The following is a 20,864-nucleotide window of genomic DNA, read 5'->3' as shown; positions in this document are numbered from 1 at the left end:
TGCACCCTATTTATTACTCAATCTGTAGACTTTAATAAAAACTGCTTGAAAATTCTTGCTTATTGTGTCATTCTCTCGCTTTCTCTCACACACGCACGCACGCACGCACACACACACACACACACACACACACACACAGTAAGTAACATTGAGTAAACAATGTAACCGCCTAGAGACATCTTCCCACCCAATTTAGGATACATGGCATATGACAATGGATGCAATATATTGTCACCAGCAGATCTTTATTAAAATTTCATGTTGACCTTGAACAGAACCAACACCACCAACACGCTCGGTCCCTAGAGGAAATGACGTCACGGTAACCATAGCGACCGACCCGGCGTCACCGCCTTCTTTCCGTAGCGCGTTCAGAGCGTCTCTCCGCTCGGAGTATTTCAAGTCAACACGAGCTGACTTTAAATAACCGAAAGAAAGAGCCCTGCTTTAGGAGGATGTCGACTAAAAGTGGGATGACTGTGAGCTTCGTCGTGTCCAAGCGGGGAGGAAGGGCCTGATCACCCCCCGGGACTGAGGGCCTGATCTCCCTTGGGCCGACATGGCCGAGGAGGAGGACTGGGTGCTGGAGAGCATTGTTGGCTACTTCGGGAGTCCGGAGTGGGTGATTCCTATCTCGGACTTCATGGAGATCAACTGCTCAGGTATGTAGACCTCCTACCCGGGTAGTAGACCGTCTGGGTCCAGTGTAACACGTCTCTCTGTGGACCCAGTCACCGCCCGAGTAGTGGATCGTCTGGGCTCGGGTCTTGGTGTACTCACGGGGCTGGTGCTAAGCTAACTAAGCGAATGCGAAGTCTGGACTGGTGGTCTGAAGTTTTGGAGCCAAAGTAGGAAGAGAACAGTTAACTTTTAACAGTTAACTTTACCATGTATGTAGCTTTTCATGTATTATAGTAGGTAATGGTAATTACTTACTATTTCATTTCATTACCTAGTAATATAGTAGCTTAAGCACCTGATCTCGCTCTTTCTCTCTCTCTCTCTCTCTCTCTCTCTCTCTCTTACATACACACACATATATATATATATATATATATAATACAAATCATTAAAAAGGACTCTCTCTTACATACACACACACACACACATATATATATATATATATATATATATATATATACACATACTGTACACATACTGTACAAATCATTAAAAATGACTGTCAGTGACATTTGATTACTTGTCTGAGAAGTGCCCAAGGTTTTATTTTCGATATTGGGTCCAGGAGTCCTTAACAAATGTGCAACTTTTCCTTAGTTTTTGACGATGAAGACGAGAACAAATTGACCTACACGGAAATCCACAAGCAGTTCAAGCAGCTGGTGAGTCAGTGTGCACTGATGTAGGAGCACATAACATAACTAAAGCCACACTTACCATCACCACAATGTGTACATGTTACCTGTTCCATATTGCTATTACAGTGCTGCAACAGCCAAAAGTGCTGTTACAGATTGCTCCGTTGCTTACTTTGTTATAATTACATGTAAGTGATGTAAAGTGTTACCCCATATTGTAATAACTGGTTGAGATTTAGCTGAATCATGAAACAGCAGGCTGATGTAAGCAGCTTCCCTGTTCAGGTAGAGAAGCTGTTGGACAACCACATGCAGGAGATTGGCATAAATGAGCAGCAGTTTGTCGAAGCCTACACCTCTCCCTTCGCCAAGTCAAAAACTTTGCAGGTACACGTGTGTGTGTGTGTGTGTGTGTGTGTGTGTGTTTGTGCCTGCCTGCCTGCCTGCCTGCCTGCCTGTCTGCCTGCCTGCAAATGTTAACATGCTGGGTATATACATTTAGAATTATGCTTTTTTTTTTTGATCCTCACTCTGATGACTGTATGTGGACTGTCAGACTGATTCAGTGTGTGTGGAATCCTAACTTTTGGAGCATCTCCGCACCGAGTCACAGAGAAAGTGTTTTACCATCAGCCATCAAGGATCAGTCCCCCTGAGCCTCATATGGTGTGATGTCACGGCTATTTGATTCACCTGTTCTTCTCTCCCCTCATAGAGAGAGAGAGAGGGAGAGAGGGGCTTAGGGTGGATCAGCTGACCCAGTTATAGCAGGCCGCTCAGGCGCTTTGTGTGCTAAGTGTGGAGGAACACGCTGTCGTAAGTCAACACAGAACTAGAGCTGCTCTACGCTTCGAGAAGAATCTGACCCCATTGCGCGGAGGCCTTCACTGATTGGTTCTCTTGAGGAGAACCTGACCCCATTGTTTAGAGGCCTTCATTGGTTGGTCCTAATGTTCTTGAGGAGGATCACATTATGTTGAGTGGATAAATATCCCACTTTCTACAGGTTGCATGAAATTCCCATGAATTTATTATAGGATATTTTATAACCTACAAGGGTATGCTTTAGTAAGATCATCCAAATTCAATGTAAAAGTTCTTTACAGGTTGATGTTTAACAGCCTTGCACATCCCTGGGCCCTGAGTAAGGCAACAATCAGCAACTTCGCTAATATACAGGTATGAAAGCAAATCTGTGCCATCAGATTTTGAAAATAAAAAGCCATTAAATTCTAAGCACTGAATATTTATGCATAGAAATAACATATCGGGATTTTTTGCCTCTGAATTTAACTCTTAAAATTGTCAATAAATCATTTTCAGCTTTGAAAAATTAAAAATCAAATATTCAAGGTTATAAAATTCAACTTAAATATTTTCAACGTCCCCAAATTCAACATGCCAAATTCAGCTGCAAAATTCAATGTATGAAAATTTTGTGTTAACATCCGGGGACCCAAGGAATAGCAATCGATCCTAGATGCTTGATCGCGGTCAAGCAAGGAGAGCGAGCGGGTGTTGCACATTATTCTGCGACCCACCAAAAAGTGTGACCCCATGGGACGCTGTTGCACATTTTCTGCAACATGCACGAGTTTGAAGCGCAGACAGGCATGTGGTCGTTCCATGGACCCATTAAAGAAAGTACACCGGACTAAAACATGGCCGCCCATTCATTCCTATGAAAACTGCTCAATGGCGCTGGGCAACTTCAAGGAGAGATTTGCTTCCTCATCATGGGCGCCTAGCCACCTCCTAGTGCATGACGTGCCGGATGCAGAAATATTTTGTTAATTAGCATCGTTAGCATTGTAGCATCATAAGCGAGAGGTCTGAGCAAGCAGTCGCATTGTTTACCGACCATGGAACTATAAGTTAATAACCCCCCTGATGATTCTCTATATGTGATCTTTAAATTACAATCCTCCTGCCATCTGGACAACAATTATTATTTAACAATTGTTATGCCGGGCCGAAACAACCTTTGTTTCACTACAACTCCTTTCGGCTGCCCGCTTAAATAAAACGCTTAAGGTGGCGTTTTGAAAAGAGAAAACTTACATTTTATTAGTACATGGTATAAAGATAATTGTGAGCCTTTGATTGATATCCAGATTTTTTTTTTCGGAAACAAATTCCTGTTCCCCACTTGTATTGGAGTGAACGGGGATATCTGAAAGTCGTATCTGGAAGTGATAACTTCCGATGCAACGAGTCACCTGGCTTTCAAAACTCCCAGTAGTTTCAGGAAAACAACTTCCGTCTGCTTTTCTGGGCATTTGCTCTTGAATAATGGTGTGTTCCTGAATCCTCGGACTCCAGCCTTCCGAGTTGCACGTTTGACGTCACTTCCGGTCTCGGAGCATTCATAGCGTTCCTGTTCGTCTTTGTGATTGTGGCAGGAAATTGGCTAGTTGTTTGTTAGCTACATAAGCCTCTTTAGCAAACCAGCCGAAAACAAACAACACAACTTAACATTGTATTGCATGCACAGCAAGACCATGCAGCAGTAGCAATGTGATCAACATTAAAATGACCTACGTGGTACAAATACAAAAAAAAAAAATCTCTTCACGGGCACAGCCATTTTTTTTGAGAGCGTCATCACTGCTCTCAGCCTACTCTCAGATTTTCGAAAGATGAAGACAAAAAGGGGGCGTGCCTTCAAGAAATGCCGCAAGAAAGCTGGGAGATCTTCGACTTTCGACTCGGAAGTCTGGCGTTCGAGGATTCAGGAACACACCATAAGTGCGGACATAAGACACTCCCCTCAAAATATCAAAACGTTGCCCTGGTTGGTTGGAATTACCACGTGGGAAATGACATATCTCCTTTCAAAGAGGTGTGCCCTCACCCAAACTATGGCTGTGTCTCAATTCAGGGGACGAATCCTTCGAAGGCTGCATTCGAAGGCCGATTGCGTCACTGCGACGCGTCAAGGCTTTCCCATTTCGAAGGCTCCTTCAAATGCAACCTTCTTTTCCCGGATTTGAAGGATCCATCGGCTGGATCCTTCACAGCCCAACGTATCCCAATATTCATTGCTTGTTGGATTTTTATTATATAACTGCTCCATATTTCTCCTCCGCCGTCCGGTTTGAACCGCAACTGTCGGGGTTGCTAGGTGACAGGAGCGGCGCGTTGTCACGCAAGGTAAAGGGTGTTAACGGCTTGTTACACAAACTTGAAATGCTCTGTAGGCCAGACCGTCTCATTTAAAAACGTTTGTTCGGCCTTCGATCCGGCCTTCGCGGTCTACGAAGGCCACAACTTCATAGACCGCGTCCTTTGAAGGATGCGTCTCCTAAATTGAGACACAGCCTATGCTTGTTCAAACAACGACAAATGCACCTCTGTCTGACTTGACGTTGTGGGAACTTGATGTATTTCTGACTAGTTCCGGCAGATGTTCTCAAGTCTCGTGCATGCATGCATGCGCGCAAATGGAGACGATCTGAAACTCGCCTAATTCAGGGGATTCAGCATCCTTCGAAGGCTGCATTTGAAGACCGCTTGCGTCACAGTGGTGCGTCAAGGCTGTCCCATTTCGAAGGTTCCTTCAAATCATGGACATATTATAGAAAGGACAGTGGACAAAAAAGTGGCTGCCCATTCATTCCTATGAAAACTGCTCAATGGCGCAGGGCAACATCAAGGAGAGATTTGCTTCCGCATCATGGAGGTCTGAAACCACGCCCAGCCTAGTGCATGCATGGACCTATTAAAGAAGAGTGCGTGACGTGCCGAAGGATGTAGAAATATTCTCGTTTTCTAGCATTGTTAGCATTGTAGCATCATAAGCGATAGGTCTAATGGTCTGAGCGAGCACAGTAGCATTGTTTACCGACCATGGAAGTATAAGTTACTAACCCTCCCCAATGATTCTCTATATATGATCTTTAAATTACACTCCTCCTGCCACCTGGGCAACAATTATTATTTAACAATAATACGAATATATAGTATTTATATTATTATTTCAGATTAGTTTGTAAATTTTTGACCTAATAAAGAAAAACACCTTGTATATACATTTTTGTATTAAAAAAAAATCATAATTACCACTTGTTTTTTAATATATTTTTTCTGTTTCTGGAACGTGTGGGTGCAATAAATCAGACAGATATGATGGTGCGTCAGGTTTAAAAAACAAGTAATAAGTAAAAAATACAGAGGAAATCAGGCCTACTGTATGTAAATACGATTAAAGATGTCTAGGTAGTATAAGTAATAACTGTAAATGGCAGGTGTACATTGCTTTTGATGGAGCCATAATGTTATATTAATAATAATAGTAATAATAAAATGCATTTTATTTTTGGGCACCTTTCAGGCCACTTAAGGACAAATATTAAATAAAAAATATTTAAAACACTTGCACAACATCAAAACAGAGCAAAGATAAATACAAATACAAAGCAATAAAAACAACAGACTAAAATACTAAGAATTACATAGAATATGCCAGCCTTTGTCTTTGGATCTTTTGAATGAATTGATCGATAAATGGTGAATTGCAATGATCGCAAGCAGAGGAACGTCAGAGTTATTGAGTCCAACAGCTGAGCCAGTCTACAAATCCCTCTGCAACTTTAAGGGATAAAAAAGTCACAACAGTGCCTAAAAAACATCAACTTCATTAATGTTAAAGGAGAAATCCGGTGTAAAATGGATCTGGGATATGTTTAGTATGATAACGAGTTGGAATGTTTGTTTGGGAGCAAAAAAGCGTGTATAGTAGGGCTGTAACGATATGCGTATCGAAACTGAAATCGCAACACTCAAAGCCACGAACCTGTCTCGCGGTGTGAGAAGGCAGAAGCGCAACACGCGCTTTCTAACTCCCATTATACTTTCAGTCAAGATCCAGCCACGTGATATAAGCTGTTAGTGCCAGGGTTTCCGTTGTCCGGTAATAAAAAAATTAAATGTCAGACAAAATTGTATCTCTCCGGTCAAATTGTCCTATTAAAATTAGGACAATTTGACTAGCTAAAATTAGCTAATAATCTGCGACGAGATGCCCTCGCTGTGATGACAGCGCTCCATGGCTACGGAGGATTGCATTTCTCCACAGCCTGCAAAGTCCTCATATGCGATATGAGTGACAGTTACCCAGAGTGGGACAAGCGCGAAAAAATAGCCTGTGTGATCCCTGTCTCAAGTGTTTTGTGTGCTTGACCGGCAGTTGGTCTGCTTATACACTCAAAAAAACAACTCATTGGATGAACTCAATTAAATTGTGGGCAGGATTTCCATCCAATAAGTCCATTTATTCAATTTATCCAATGAGTTACCACTACATATTTGTACCAAAGAGAGGTAAACAAAAGTGATTATATTAAAGTAGTTCAAATAAATTGTGTTTGTTCAACCTAAAAATATACAGTTAATTGGAAATTAATTATTCAAAAATCCCCCCCTCCCATTCTACCCCCTACCCCAATATAACATACATGAGACATTAGCTGTTTGAGGTTCTTTTATTAAAACCCAACAGGATCATTAGTGCAGCCAAAAGATTACTTTTTTCGAACAAGACCTCAAAATAAGTAAGTAGTAGTAGTAATTCCTCAATAAGGTCCTCAAAAGGTCAATAGAGCTCTGAATACAACGTGCTCAAAATACAACTGTGCTCATGCACGCAAACATTTGGACAACAATTGGACTACAATAAAAGCTAAAGTAGTAAATATATATTTTTAAAACACTTAAGTTGTATAAGTCTTTGTTCCTCCAGGATTCATTAGTTAAAGGAGAACTCTGGCGATTTTTAACCCCTTTATAGTTTTCCTGAGGGTCACCCCATGTTGAGGGATGCTAAAAACCAGACGAAAATTTATTAGACCAAGCCAGAGATCTGCACTGGCTGCCGGCGCTACAAAATAGCTATAACACTAACCTATGGGGGAAAGCTTTATCCGCTTTTGGGTCTTCTAAATACATTCAGAAAACTATTCCAAGACCTATGTAACATTGCCCCCATAGGTTAGTGTTATAGCTATTCCGTAGGTTTTTAGCTTTCCTCAAAATGGGGTGGCCCTCAGGAAAACAATAATGGGGTTAAAAATCGCCAGAGCTCTCCTTAGACAATGCTCAACATTTGTCACTGTGAATTATTTTTTTGATTAAAGTACTTATGCTCCGACCGGAAGCCTTAAATTACAGAAATTTAATTTAGCTCAGTTAAAAAAAAAAAAAAAAAAGTGTCAGTCCCAGTGTTCTTGGTCACCCGTTCCTCCTTTCACATGAACAGCTTGATTTTCAACTGCTGTATTTTGGTGTTGGGTCTGTGTCCATCCAGATTCATGAGGATTTTCTGGACAAACTCAAAAGTTTATTTCAGGTTGTCTGGGAAACTAATATCCAGAGCATAGATAAGCCCAAACAGCATGATGAAAGCCATTGTAGCACTTCTGACATTGTTGAGGACTTTCATGCCTTCAATGACTACTCCGATGTCATCTGGCTCCTCAAACTGACGTGTGAATGTCAGACTGTGTGAATGCCCATAACTGTGTTGACAATGTGTTTCTCTGCATCCTCAGTAGCAGATGGCTGAAAAACAAAAATACACAACATTCTTTTTACATAAAAACACTTTTTTAGTTAAAGCCAAGTTCCAAATAACATAAACCTCAAACAAACAGGAATATTGATGAATACAGTGGATATCGCAGAGGTCTATGCTGTATATTAAGAACAATGGCAAATATAGGTGCGGCGGCGAGTGATGAGAGTCGACTTGTGTGCAGGAGAGCTGAGAGACATTTTTTAAGTGTTTTTTTTTAAGATAATCTGATTATGAGTGCAATTTCTCTTCTGTGTTGCTGTTTTCACATTCAGGTATCTGCTGTGTTTAACCGTAGTTTTAACTTTGAGCTGTATACTGGTGCATCCCAGCCTCAATCTGAATATATTCTAGGTTTATTCAGCTGAGCCACATTTGACAGGCTCTGCTCACGCAGGCAGTGTGGCTGCCAAATTTCCAGTTGAACCTAAAATCTTTTTAAAAGTTCCTTAAAGAGAGACTTAACTCGCTAGTGCTGATATCAAAACCACCTGGGCTTTGATGAAAATATAATCAAACTGACAAGCACCACATTGATGCAGTAAATCATGCAAATAGAGTCCAAACCAAGTAATGAATTCATAAATACAAAATGTCCCTTTTTTCAGATGGGTTCTATCTTACATTCTATCATTTGGAGTTAAGTCTTTTTTGATTTGGTTGAGCCCATATCATCAAAACAAAAAAAGGCTTGAAATGTGTCCTGTCTCGGGTATTGGCTAATTTAGAATCGGCCCTGCCTGCTTCACAATGGCTGGCTACGTGCATGCACAAACCTGTCCTTAAAACAACCCTAAACGTTTGTTTTCAGAAATGTGCAACCCACCGAGTTGTTAGTGGTGTTCGTTGATGTTCCAAATCAAGTATCGTAGCGAAATACAGTGATACTTGATTTGGAACAATGAACAAACACCACTAACCACTCGGTGAGTTGCACATTTCTGAAAACTTCGGTGTCAACCGACACCAACCAGAAATGGGGCTCAATGTTCAAAATACCGGAATTGTAATAAAATTGCTCTACAGTGAAAAAACTAGCAGATTCTCACATAGCCTAACGGAAAGTAGGCTACACGTTAAACCGTTCTATTCCTGCAGAGGTAATTTGTTTTATTTCCCCTCTGAGCCATGTGCTGACTGACACTGAGCATGTCCGGCATGTCCGTGGACTCCGCAACGTTCGCGCCCATTATTCAGGATACATAAATTGGCCTTAAAGCTTTAAATCAATTGAGAGCCCCTTAAAAACTAGGTAAATCTATCACAAAAAAAAATCAACTTTACAAGACAGTGTGCTTATGTCGGTGCCCGCCTGATTGAGCACTTCTTTACTACTATATTAAGCTAGCTCAAAACTGAAATGAGGCATCACACAGCCACTGCCTGCCAACTCAACCTTTAAAAAACCTTGTGAAATTCGTCTGTTCTTTACATTATCACGGCAACTTTACAGATGCCAATTTATAAAACAGCATGCACAATATCTCACACTTTGGGACTACTGAAAAAAACGAAAACTTACCGAGAGTAGTAGAGTTGTAGTCGCTCGCTGCAGGCAGAAGATGAACAAAAAGGCGCGCTGCCTCAGGGAATGGAAAGAGGGGCGTGGTCACCTCACGTGCGCATGCTGACGTAATGGACCTCAAATCTTTTTGGGTTGAACGGATAGGTCAGCAGCTTCAGCGGAGACGATGAATACATTTTAAGTTGTACGTGTTAAACTATTTTGGTTTTTATTTGAATTAATATATATTTCATTAGACAAATAGAATATTAATTTGTCACATCTAAGAAGGGCTTGAATCATTTTTTTGAGTGTAGGTCGGAATGAAGCTGCCACCGATTATTGACAGGCTGGGTACTTCATTCTTATACACAACCGGACTTGTTTGTTTCTTCACTAGACTGACACACACACACGCTTCCGCTCGCTCTCCTCGCTAGTCCACTCACTCGCTGACGTCACTCACACACACACACGCTGCCATTCTCGCGTACACACATACGCTATACGGTCTGATTATGTCATTATTTAAGCTACATAGCCTAATAAGAAGCGATAATAGGATATTTGACCGAAAACGAAACCTATGCAGGTCACTTTGACCGGCACCGTTTTTTCTAGCGGGAACGCTGGTTAGTGCTACCAAACTATTCAAATTACTATTATTTATTTGACATTAATATTTTCAAATATGTAAGCCTAAACCACAAAACTAGTTGAGGGTTTTTGCCTACCTGCAAGCATCCTCCAACTGCAATCTTTAGTTATTTGTTCATTCATTTTGCTATAAGCCTACTCTAATAGTATTCTTTCTGTTCAAATCTGTTCAGTGTTCCAAATTATTTGTTATTAAATGTTACATTAAGTTAATTGTTGTATAAGTATTGTTTAAATAAAATGCTATTTAAATGAAAAAAAATCGTGGGATGAATTGAATCGTTGGTCAAAAATCGTGATGCAAACCGAGTCGTGAGTTGGTGTATCGTTACAGCCCTAGCATATAGACGCATTCTTAAGTTGGCTGTTTTAGGCAGATTCTACCAAAACCCTATAAACTTGGAATGATGTGTTTTTGTAACCCATAGCTCAAGTTGAGTCTTCAATATACAGTGGGGCAAAAAAGTATTTAGTCAGCCACCAATTGTGCAAGTTCTCCCACTTAAAAAGACGAGAGAGGCCTGTAATTTTCATCATAGGTAAACCTCAGCTATGAGAGACAAAATGAAAAAAAAAAAATCTAGAAAATCACATTGTCTGATTTTTTTAAGAATTTATTTGCAAATTATGGTGCACAATTGGTGGCTGACTAAATACTTTTTTGCCCCACTGTATATTAAATAGTGTCTACATAAAATAGATAACAACTTATTTTATAATAAATACATTTACAATTTAATATATTAAAATATCTAGAAATGTTTTTTTCACCATCCCTTTAATAACACCACTGCCCCTTTAGGACGCCTTTCTGTAGCAGACACGAGCTTGAAAAAATGTTAAATGATTCAGATACAAAATCAGAGGCACCTGACAGTAAAACTAAACTGTATAATTTATATTATATTATTATTGGTCGTTTTCAATCTCAAGTCGAGAGTCTGTTTACAAAACAGCTTCGCGTCTATCGAAAAAACGTTCTATCGTTCAAATAGAATAAATATAGTTGTACAAACTCTTTAACTAATATAACATTTATTTAATATTAAATATTCATGTCATATAACATTTATTTAATATTTAATATATTGAATATTTATTTAGCAGAACAAATATAGTTGTACAAACTATGTAATCGAACATTTATTTAATATAATAAATGCTGCTAAATAAATATTAAATACCTGAACATATTCAAAAAGAAAAGGGATTCTTAAAAGGGTTTTAAGAATATTTATTCTATATTTTTATTGCAAATATTTGTTTATTTCATTTAATTTTCCTATCTATGTATTGATCTATTTAATATTTAATCTTTTTTTATTTATTTAGTTGTTTTTTTTGACAAAGAAAACAAAGAAGTTTGATAATGTTAGGTTTTGTGTGAGGCCGCTTTGTGAACTACAGCTCTTCGCTTTTCTCGACGCAAATGATATACGTCACCACACACACTTAGAACTCCAGTACAGGCATGGCGATCTCTCTGCTCCACTTCACCGCTTTTTTCCAATAGGAGGATAAAAGCATCGAAAGAGGTGAAAATCATTATAAGTCGGGGCATGTGGAAAGTTTCAGTTATGCCGATGGGGAGATTGTCGGTCTTGTCCACGCCAGTCGCAGGGAGCGTGACTGCACATTCGAGACGTGTAGTCTTCTCATTGTGTTTTCTCTATTGTGCAATTGTTCAGTCTTTAACTGAACAATTGCACAATAAACGGTCAAACTCTTGACATGAAAAATTATCATTTAAATCCACAAACAACATATGTGTAATCTGGGGCATATAAAGACTGGGACCAGAAAATAATTGCTTTCTCCATTGAAACCCATTCATATTTTTCGATCTCATAGGTCCCATGGGCTCTACCAGAAGGGGCGTGACTTCGCCACTGGAGCAGTTTTCATAGGAATGAATGGGCGGCCATGTTTTAGTCCGCTGTCCTTTCTTTAATAGGTCCACAGCTCGCTTAAACAGCTGCAATACCAGACTTGGCGGCTGAGCACTGGTGGATTGCGGCAGTATGCACTGTTCTTGGGGGCTTGGGTCGTTCACGTGCGGAAACATGCATGAGCCTAAAACTTAACGTTTGTATCGTTATCGATCACTCGGATTGAGGGGTATTCATTTTGTGACACCGGGCGTACGTTAAGTGGCTAGAGCAAAACGGTTGATATGCCTCTGTGGTGGCATAACAAGAGCGCAACGAGTGGCAGAGCCAACACTATTCCGCACCGCGTGACATGATACAGATATGAGGATGACAAATTAAAAGCAGGTTGCTGTCGGGCGCTTCTTTCTGATGCACGCCGTGCTTCCACTGGAACTACAAGCTGCTGCCGCTTCAGTTGCGCAATACTTTCGGCTCTACGCTCTCGTTTCAACAGTGGGCAGCGGGCTTCAGATCGCCCCAGCACCACACCAAACATAGGCAAAGGGACCTTGGATCGCCCAAAATTGGTGCCCTAATAAATTGGGCTCCTTAACCCACTACAATTACCCTTACGCTGCATGTAAATCCAGCCAAGTCACTGCAATCACACACACTTCACATACAGGCATTAGTTCCTCGTTTTTTTCATACTGCAGTCAAAAAACAAAAACGGTGTGCATTATAACAAAAATAAAAGATAAGATCCCCCTCTCACCGTGATATTAAGTGTGCTTAATAAATACATTTTATTTTATTTCATTAGCATTTTACACACCAATACAATGGATACTGGATAGGGCGTTTAATAAGGTCCACCACCGTTGCTTCTCTCCCCATAAAAAGCTAGAGTCAGTGTTTAATGACGTTGATTTACCTCTGCGCATTTTCTATTATAGGCTACTGTGTAAAATGCTTTTTAGAATTAACGTTAAACCAAATTAATTAACGTTTGTATCAAGAAAGAAAGAACCAGCGAGTGACGGTCTTATCCCGCGTTCCTTGCTTGACCGTGATCAAGCATCTAAGATGGATTGCTCTTCCTTGGGCCCCCGGATGTTAACACTGAACACTTAATTTTGCAGCTGAATTTGGCATGTTGAATTTGGGGACGTTGAAAATATTTTATTTAAATTTTTTAACGTTGAATATTTGATTTAGAATTTTTTAACATTGAAAAATAAAGCTGAAAATGATTTATTGACAATTTTAAGAGTTGAATTCAGAGGCAGAAAAATCCAGATACGTTATTTCAATGCATAAATATTCAGTGCTTAGAATTCAATGGCTTTTTATTTTCAAAATCAGATGGCACAGATTTACTTCCATATACAGGTCTTTGATCCTATAGTACAGAATGGATTAGTACAGCTATAGTTAGGATAGATATATAAACCTAGAGTTCAACAGGCCTTTGACAAAGGAGGTCAGGTGTTACGTTGTGGTTGTTCAGGTGGTTTTCCAGCCAGTCCTGGCCACCGATGACTTCCAGATGTTTCGCTCATTGATGGTCCAGAAAAACATGGAGCTGCAGTTGCAGGCGCTTAGGGTCATCAAGGAGAGACATGGTAGGGGACACACACACACACACACACACACACACACACACACACACACACACACACACACACACACACACACACACACACACACATACACACACACAGATCAAGCAGAACATACACACCAGGAGATCAAGCAGAATCTATCTAATGAGTTGATTTGCAAGGAGTCTCTCTATCTCTGTCTTTCTCTACACGTTTCTACAACTTAGGTTTCATATGAGCTTTGTTGTTCTACAGGTGCTCTTCCAGAGTGTCTTACAGACGGTGCCGATGTGATGTCAGAGCTGGAGCAACAGGAGATGAAGATTCTGCAGGAGGTTCTTAAGTAAGACCCACGCATATTTTAGAGCTGAAAGGTAGCTGAGTGTGAGTGCTTCCTGCACATGGGCATTGTATACGTCACCCTTTTACTGCGTTGTTGCTTGGTGCTTCTCCATGAAGCAGAGCAGAGGACCCTTGGGCACCCTTGACATTTGGGCATGGTCCTGGCCTATGCTCTCCAGTTTAATGGGATTTCTCTTCCTCTCCTGACCTGGCCAAGTGGAGCGCTCACAGCCAGCTAAGCTTCTTATGGTGGTGTGGTTCACGCTAAACTGGTAACTTCTAGCCACCAAGCAACTTGGTAGCTGCAGGTGGGCGGGTGTGTTGCCTGCTGTGATCTGCGGCTCGATGGAGACCAAGAGTAGGCTGATCTTGTGCCAGTGAACTCTGTGTAAAAGAACATTGATCACTATGGGATTACCACTTTGTATGTCGTAATTCAATCATTTAAATTCAAAGTTTTTACCAACCAAAGTATTAAATAAGGATACAGCAAAATAATCAAACAAACAAATCATAATTTTCAAATCCATAGCAAACATCGTCATTGCCATTGCATTTCATAGTCATAGACTGACAGCATTGATAAACTAGAAGCCTCTGCCTACTGGTTTTCTGTCAGACTGACACATTGGTGTCTTTGTTATTAGGCATAGTTCTCCTCAATCATGCGTCATCATTATCCAACTGGAAAGCAATCCAATTATTTCTACCTAGCTCTGCGTTTTGAAGTCAAGTCAAGTTGGGCAGGATGCTAATCCATGGGAGGGGAACGGATAGCTCCCTCACCCCACAAGCCTATCTGAGGGACTGCACACTTCAGCACTGTTGCATCAGATGTACACAAATGAAAACAGGCTGTAATCCTTTCGGGTAATAGCGCCCCCAAAGTACGACCTCTGAATGTGCTTGGCTTTACAATAACAAACAGACCGGATCAAGCAAAAGGTAAAGAAATAAGTACTATTTCTCCATAGTCTTGTCGGACATTGATAATATTTGGGTCAGTGGGATAAAAAGCCCTCAGGTGTTGTGAATATGGACCCAGGACCCCTATATAGAGCACAATGAGCTCTACCATGAGTACCACGGTGGGGGGGATCACTCCTCTTGAGTTTGTATTGTTCGGTAGTGGGCTGCTATGTCTGGTGGGTCAAACTCAGGCTCACCATTCCTTGTGTGTCCTGTGAGTCTTCTGTGAGAGAATCACGGTCTGTTAACCAAGCGGGGTTCTCAGTTATTCTTGAAGTTGCCCATCTGCCCTTTTTTAATCAAGACTCTCATTCTATGACAACAGTCCTCAGTAGGATTTTAGACATTGGATTTTAGGCTGTTAACACACTCCAAGTTAATTTACACATTGATAGAAATGGTGTGCTGAGAAAACAAGTGTTGTGACTGGAGAATCTGCTGACCCTCCGGATCATTGCGCTGAACAGGCTAATAAAACATTGTAAGAAGAGCCAAATAACTATTAAGTGATTGTATGGGAAATAATGTCCCGTCATTTGAGATGTGAATGACTAATGTAATCTAACGCCAAAATTCAGATAGACCTTTATGTTGCTTTTCTATTGGCTAATGGGGAAGAGTGAACGGTAGTAATACACACTTTTTAGTTGGACTGTAAACTATTTATGGGATGCAATTCTTGGTTCAGGCAGACCCTTTGTCTAAAGTAACGTATGAGTCAGTAGCCAGATGAATCTCGTTGTAGGGTTATCTTCAGAGAAACTAATTCAAAAGGGAAACGGATCAGTTTGGGTAGGGTGTAGGTGATGGGAGCCCAGTCCTGAGGTAAGGCGATACTCAACCTGGTTAATAGAGGAGCCATTGTTGTGTTTGGGCTGAGTGTGCGGTTTGGTCCTCAGTAAAGGTTCATAATTATGACCTGAATTTAATGGGCAGAAAAACCATGCCCAGGGCCGCCTGAACCAAAGCAGAGATCAATGTCTGCGTTGTACTGCTTCTGAATCTGAATCACTCTGCATAATAAAAATATCAAACTCAGCACTGTGTAGGCATCTCGCTGTAGATTCACAAACACGAACATGCCCCTCTCTTCTACGGTTTCCCTTCATCTAGAAAGTCAAAGGAGGAGTATGACGAAGGGCAGTCTCAGAGGAGGGGTGGCTCCACCTCGGGCCCCTGTTCCGGCAGCAGGGCCCCGGGGGAGGCCCCTACCCAGGTCCTGGGCAGCAGCGGAGCCCAGGTGAGCCCGGTGTGATCAGATTACACAGATCCTGTGAGCAGTGTTCTGAGCCGGAGCAGGCTCAGGAAATTGGCCCCAGTGTCAGCTAACCAGCTAGCTTCTGGCTGCGCTCTGTCACTTAGCGTAGAGTATCCCACCACTTCTGTCAAAGGTGAACTGATCCTTTTGATTGGATCATGCAAAAGTGAGAGAACACGCTAGCCAGCTGTGTGCTGTGTGTAGGCTTCATAAGGGACACAGGATATTAAAGGTAAATGTTACGGGGACACTGTGTAGGAATTACTCCAATCGAGTGGTCAAATTGTATATTGCATTTAGTGCTCGCTTTTTCAAATGTGCGTTGCTACCTGGTTGCAACTACGGTAGGCGGTATGTGCCAAGAAGCTATGACAATATGTCATCCAATAACTAAGGTACATTATTTCAAACAAACTTCAAACTGCATTGATTAGTGTGAGCATGTATGAGTAATTACTCCTCAAGCAAGATAGTGAATTATGTTGCCATGTTAATATTGTTTTTTTATTGGTAACATTATTATGTCATAGTCTAACCTATAGCATCAGTTAACAGCTTGACACCCAACAAACATTTTTTTTTTTTTGCTAGTGCTTATATTGCTCTACAACGTATGAACTATGTGTTAATTAGTAGTGATACATTCTTTATTTTTCGTTTATCTTTTAACGTTTATCTTTCGATGTGCGTTCATTGTTAGAGATCATCATCAGGTGATTTCAACGGGAGGGAGAGGACAGAGAGGCAGTGGGAGGTAGCAGGCATGAAATGCAACCCTTATTCAATCAAATATAGCCTATGCTGATATCCACCAACGAGGCTGTTTTAACTATACGTGTTCTAGTGTTATGCTGCCTATGTAATGATTTAAACCACCAAGCAATGAGAAAAGCTTGTTATTAAGCCAGTCAACCTGTCGAAAAGTCCCTTTGAAAATCGTAATCCTTCATTAGCTCTTTAAAACTGGGAAAAGCTACCCCGATGTTTACCGTCGTTTTTTGAATTTGCCGGTCACGTTGCCTTTTTAATTCCCTTTTTTATGCGATGAGGATTCCTTCTCCTGTGGCGTGGCATCAGTATGATCCTGCATTGTCTCCCTGAGCTTATTCTACGTTTCAGTCACGCTGACTCTTGAGCGAAAACGCATTTAGCCTGCTAGTACCACCTAGTGCTTTATGTCCCTCTCGGCCGTTATCGTTTTTCATAGACCCGGAAGGACATGGATGCCTCCTTAGGACTTAGCAGTCCTATGTAAATAATCTAATATAAATATAAGATATTCTTCTCATAGGAGGATAAATCAGATTATTGGCAGAGGTGATTTTATACCAATGACGACATATTTATGAATGAAGACATTGATTTTAGCGAATACATAATACTTAAAATGCTACACAGTGTCCCTTTAAGCCTGAACAATGTTTTAATCTCCTTTCATTAGTTTCTGCAGAATAAACGGAAATTATAGGCTACTTTAAATAGTAGTAATAGTCCTACATAATATATTGTTGATGGAAATTTTAACGTGTGTGTGTTTTGAGAAGGTTAAAGCTGAAGGGAAGGCCGAGAGCCACTGCAGACGCGGGCCACTCCCTCTAGTCAATGGAAACACTTCCACGGTATTGAAAAAAACCTTGTTGCAATGGGTTAGTGTTAGCTAACAGTGTTTTAGTAGCCAGCAATAGTATACAAATCTTGTCTTAAAAGCCAGACATTTAGAAAACGTAGGATAAGATGTAAATATGGACTCAAATTGCCCTCTACATGGTGTGACCAGATTTGGCTTCCAGGGAACGACCATCAATGGTTTTGGCCACACCCCAAAATCTGACAGTAGTGAGTGGAGTCGAGACAGCGAAAACCACTGGACACGCAGTCTGTTGGTGAATGATTGACGATGAATGAATGAGTGACCCCTGGTTCTCTCCTTGCCCCAGGCCCCCAGGAGCCCCAGCAGTGGCAGAGCGGCCCTAAGAGAGGAAGCAGGGGTTCTGAATGATCCTGAAGGGACCAGCGGCCCCGCTGCCACCAAACAGCCCACAGGTACCTGAACCTCTAAAGTCCCCATCGTCTTCTCTTTCTCCTGCTCCTCCAATGCTTCAACCTTTCTTCTTTATCCATTTCATATCGAATCATTTAGCGGAAGCTTTTATCCAAAGCCACCTACAGACGATTCAGGTCCCCTTCCCTCTCTGCTCTAACCGGCCTCCCCAGCCCATTGACCCTGGTTCTGCGGCCCAGGAAACCGCCCAATCTCATGCCTTCGTTGTTAATCATCTCACATGACGCTACTAATCCAATCAAATCTGTGCATTCCGACTTGAATGACGTACACATTCTGAGGAGAAACACGAGACAACGTCAAAGAAATAAGTGAAAGTAGACGGCGAAAAACAACTTTTATTGAAGAATTGAAGCTGCCTTGGTCATTCTTCACACGGCAGCTCCAGTGTGTCTCATATGTTCTGAGACCATGGCCATTGTACATCTTGATTAAGCTGGGCTCCACACTGGGAGGCTGCTTCTCCACTAACAACAACCCAGTATATAACCCAATACAGCTCCCGCCTCACCATGACCACCTGGACATGTGGATAAGGACGGACCAGATTTAAACCTTCAGTTCTCTGTGATGACTGTGTCTGTCCAAAGCCTCCAAAGTGCTTCCAGTCGTCAGAGCCCCGGTGAAGGGGGGCGAGCCCCCAGCAGACCCCTGCCCCGGGTCTCAGGAGCAAGGCAACACTAAGCAGAATTCTACGGAGCCATGTCTGGACGATGCGCGCAGGGAGGCAGGCATCTCCAAGCCCTACACCGTGAGCCCCTTTCTGCTCCCTTCCCCTGAACAACCAACACATGTATCAGGGAACCAGTGAACCCAAACAAGTTCAAACTAGTTTTTAAAATGTAATAAAAACCTTTCCTTCCCACACGTTTAAATAAACGGAGAAACACCAGCGTTCATTTGTAGTCTGGTTCTGCAGCGACCAGTTGAGAGGGGTGGAGGCCCTTGGGTTGAGGGAGGAGGCCCTGGGGGGTTGAGGCCCTTGGGTTGAGGGAGGAGGCCCTGGGGGGTTGAGGCCCTTGGGTTGAGGGAGGAGGCCCTGGGGGGTGGAGGCCCTTGGGTTGAGGGAGGAGGCCCCGGAGGGAGGAGGCCTTGGAGGGAGGAAGCCCTGGTGGGCGGAGGCAGGGAGGAGGCCCTGGGGTTGAGGGTGGCCCTGGGGGGCCGAATAGGCCCGGGGCCCTGGGGGGTGGAGGCCCTTGAGGTCCTGGGGTGTACCTCATGAGCTCTGTGCTCTGGGCAGGAGCTGTCCGAGTCCCAGCAGCAGCAGCTCCAGCAGAGGGCCCAGTACCTGCGGGAGCAGAGAGACAAGCTGCAGGCTCTGAAGCGGGGACAGCAGAATGGCCGACAGACGGCCATTCCGGAGGAGAGAGCCCCTGACCCACCCCCAGCCCCAGTCACCCCGGTAAGCACACCTTCAATACACACAAAATGTTTTTATGATGCCACTCGGAGCGGCATCTCAAGAGAGCCAGCGGTCACGCTGCACTCATCTGAGCTCTCAGGTTTCAAATGTTAGTTGCATATTCTCTGAATTAAACCCAGATTTTGAAGAAGCATGTCCTGCTGTCATTACATCCTTGGTGTCCATCCATATTCCTCATATATTCTTCATTCTTATTATTTGCCTTCTTGCCCTTTTATAATTGCTTGGTCTGGCCCTGGTCTGATAGGAGGCAGTGGGCCAGAGGAACGGGGCTCCTAGCCCACCTCCCCCAGCACCCCATGCTCCCACCTCCAAACAGAAGGTGATCCTGGCCGGAGTGCAGTGATAGTTTAGTGATGGCCTCTTGGTCCTCATCTATTGTAGTTTGTCTCTCTCCCTTTAGCCACAGTGGGGTGACTAATGGTACTGTATCTTCACATCCAGTATTCCCCCCAGCTATTTGGCTTTATTTCTACTGACGATTCAGATTTTGAATATCACAGCTTACTTAGAAATTTATTAAACCATTGAAAATAAAGCCTTGGTCTGAACCTACTGTTTTCAGAAGCTAGAGCGTGTCATACTGTGTGGGGTTTGTGGGGTCCTGACTTGTAAAACCACTGACCGATCCCTCTCTCAAGGAGGTCTCCGCTGAGGAGAAGAAGAAACTCCAGAAGAGGAAGCACCTGGCCGAGAAGCTGAAAGAAGTCATTAAAAAATGACAACACCCCCACCACACAATTTCTCTTCCTTCCTGCAATAACATGACTATACACCCTGCCCATCATGGCTTCCTCAAAAATAATCCTATGACACCAATCAGGCCTCTCCAGTAAATGTTGAGGCTTTGAATTTGAAGAAATGAACAGACGATTGCACACCCCATCCTCATGTTCAGTGTACGTCTCAAGTCATCAAAGCAATACAAAACGCCAGATGGGTCCAATGTCAGGCTGGGGGCCACATCGAGTACGCACTTCTATATCTTATAGCATGTAAACATGAGTTCATATGGATTAATGTGTGCCCTCATACCCCCATCTTTTTATTGTTCATCACCAACACTTACCTTGCATTCACTAGTCATCTGCACTGTGAAAGAAGAGAAGGTAAATAAGTGTTTGTTGGGGCCAAAATAACATTTCTACAAGTAATGTATTTATTCTGAAAAAATATATAGAATCTTCCTTTGTGAATCCTTTGATGTATGCTGTTTAATAAATCCACTTTTATACCGAACACTGAGTTTCTCAGCTATTGACCTGTGAAGTAAAAGGGGTAGTG

At 42.2% G+C, this 20,864-nt stretch overlaps 1 protein-coding gene across 2 annotated transcripts; it reads left to right on the top strand.

The window, feature by feature from the left end:
* The first annotated feature begins 372 nt into the window (after positions 1–372).
* On the top strand, positions 373–20,819 carry cfap36 (cilia and flagella associated protein 36). Of its 2 annotated transcripts, XM_079728954.1 has the most exons (11): positions 373–662; positions 1,279–1,343; positions 1,605–1,706; positions 13,433–13,547; positions 13,782–13,869; positions 15,951–16,077; positions 18,033–18,138; positions 18,748–18,908; positions 19,398–19,559; positions 19,828–19,902; positions 20,222–20,819. In XM_079728954.1, exons 1-11 carry the CDS (start codon positions 560–562, stop codon positions 20,300–20,302), a joined length of 1,185 nt encoding a protein of 394 aa, XP_079585080.1. In that variant the 5' UTR covers positions 373–559; the 3' UTR covers positions 20,303–20,819. The 2 variants fall into 2 exon arrangements, with proteins under 2 accessions (XP_079585080.1, XP_079585081.1); XM_079728955.1 differs by lacking the exon at positions 19,828–19,902.
* Positions 20,820–20,864: the final 45 nt, after the last annotated feature.

Source organism: Pollachius pollachius (genome assembly GCF_949987615.1).
Source record: "Pollachius pollachius genome assembly, chromosome: 2".
Taxonomy (NCBI): Eukaryota; Metazoa; Chordata; class Actinopteri; order Gadiformes; family Gadidae; genus Pollachius; species Pollachius pollachius.
Note: the sequence above shows the minus strand (reverse complement) of the source record. Positions and strands in the feature narration are given on the sequence as shown.

Bases quoted from the DNA above. Each gene is read 5' to 3' on its own strand.
- cfap36 (XM_079728954.1), top strand. From the start codon at position 560: ATGGCCGAGGAGGAGGACTGGGTGCTGGAGAGCATTGTTGGCTACTTC. The intron at 1,707-13,432 runs GTACACGTGTGT...GTGGTTGTTCAG, and splicing joins CCAAGTCAAAAACTTTGCAG to GTGGTTTTCCAGCCAGTCCT. The intron at 19,903-20,221 runs GTGATCCTGGCC...CCCTCTCTCAAG, and splicing joins CTCCCACCTCCAAACAGAAG to GAGGTCTCCGCTGAGGAGAA.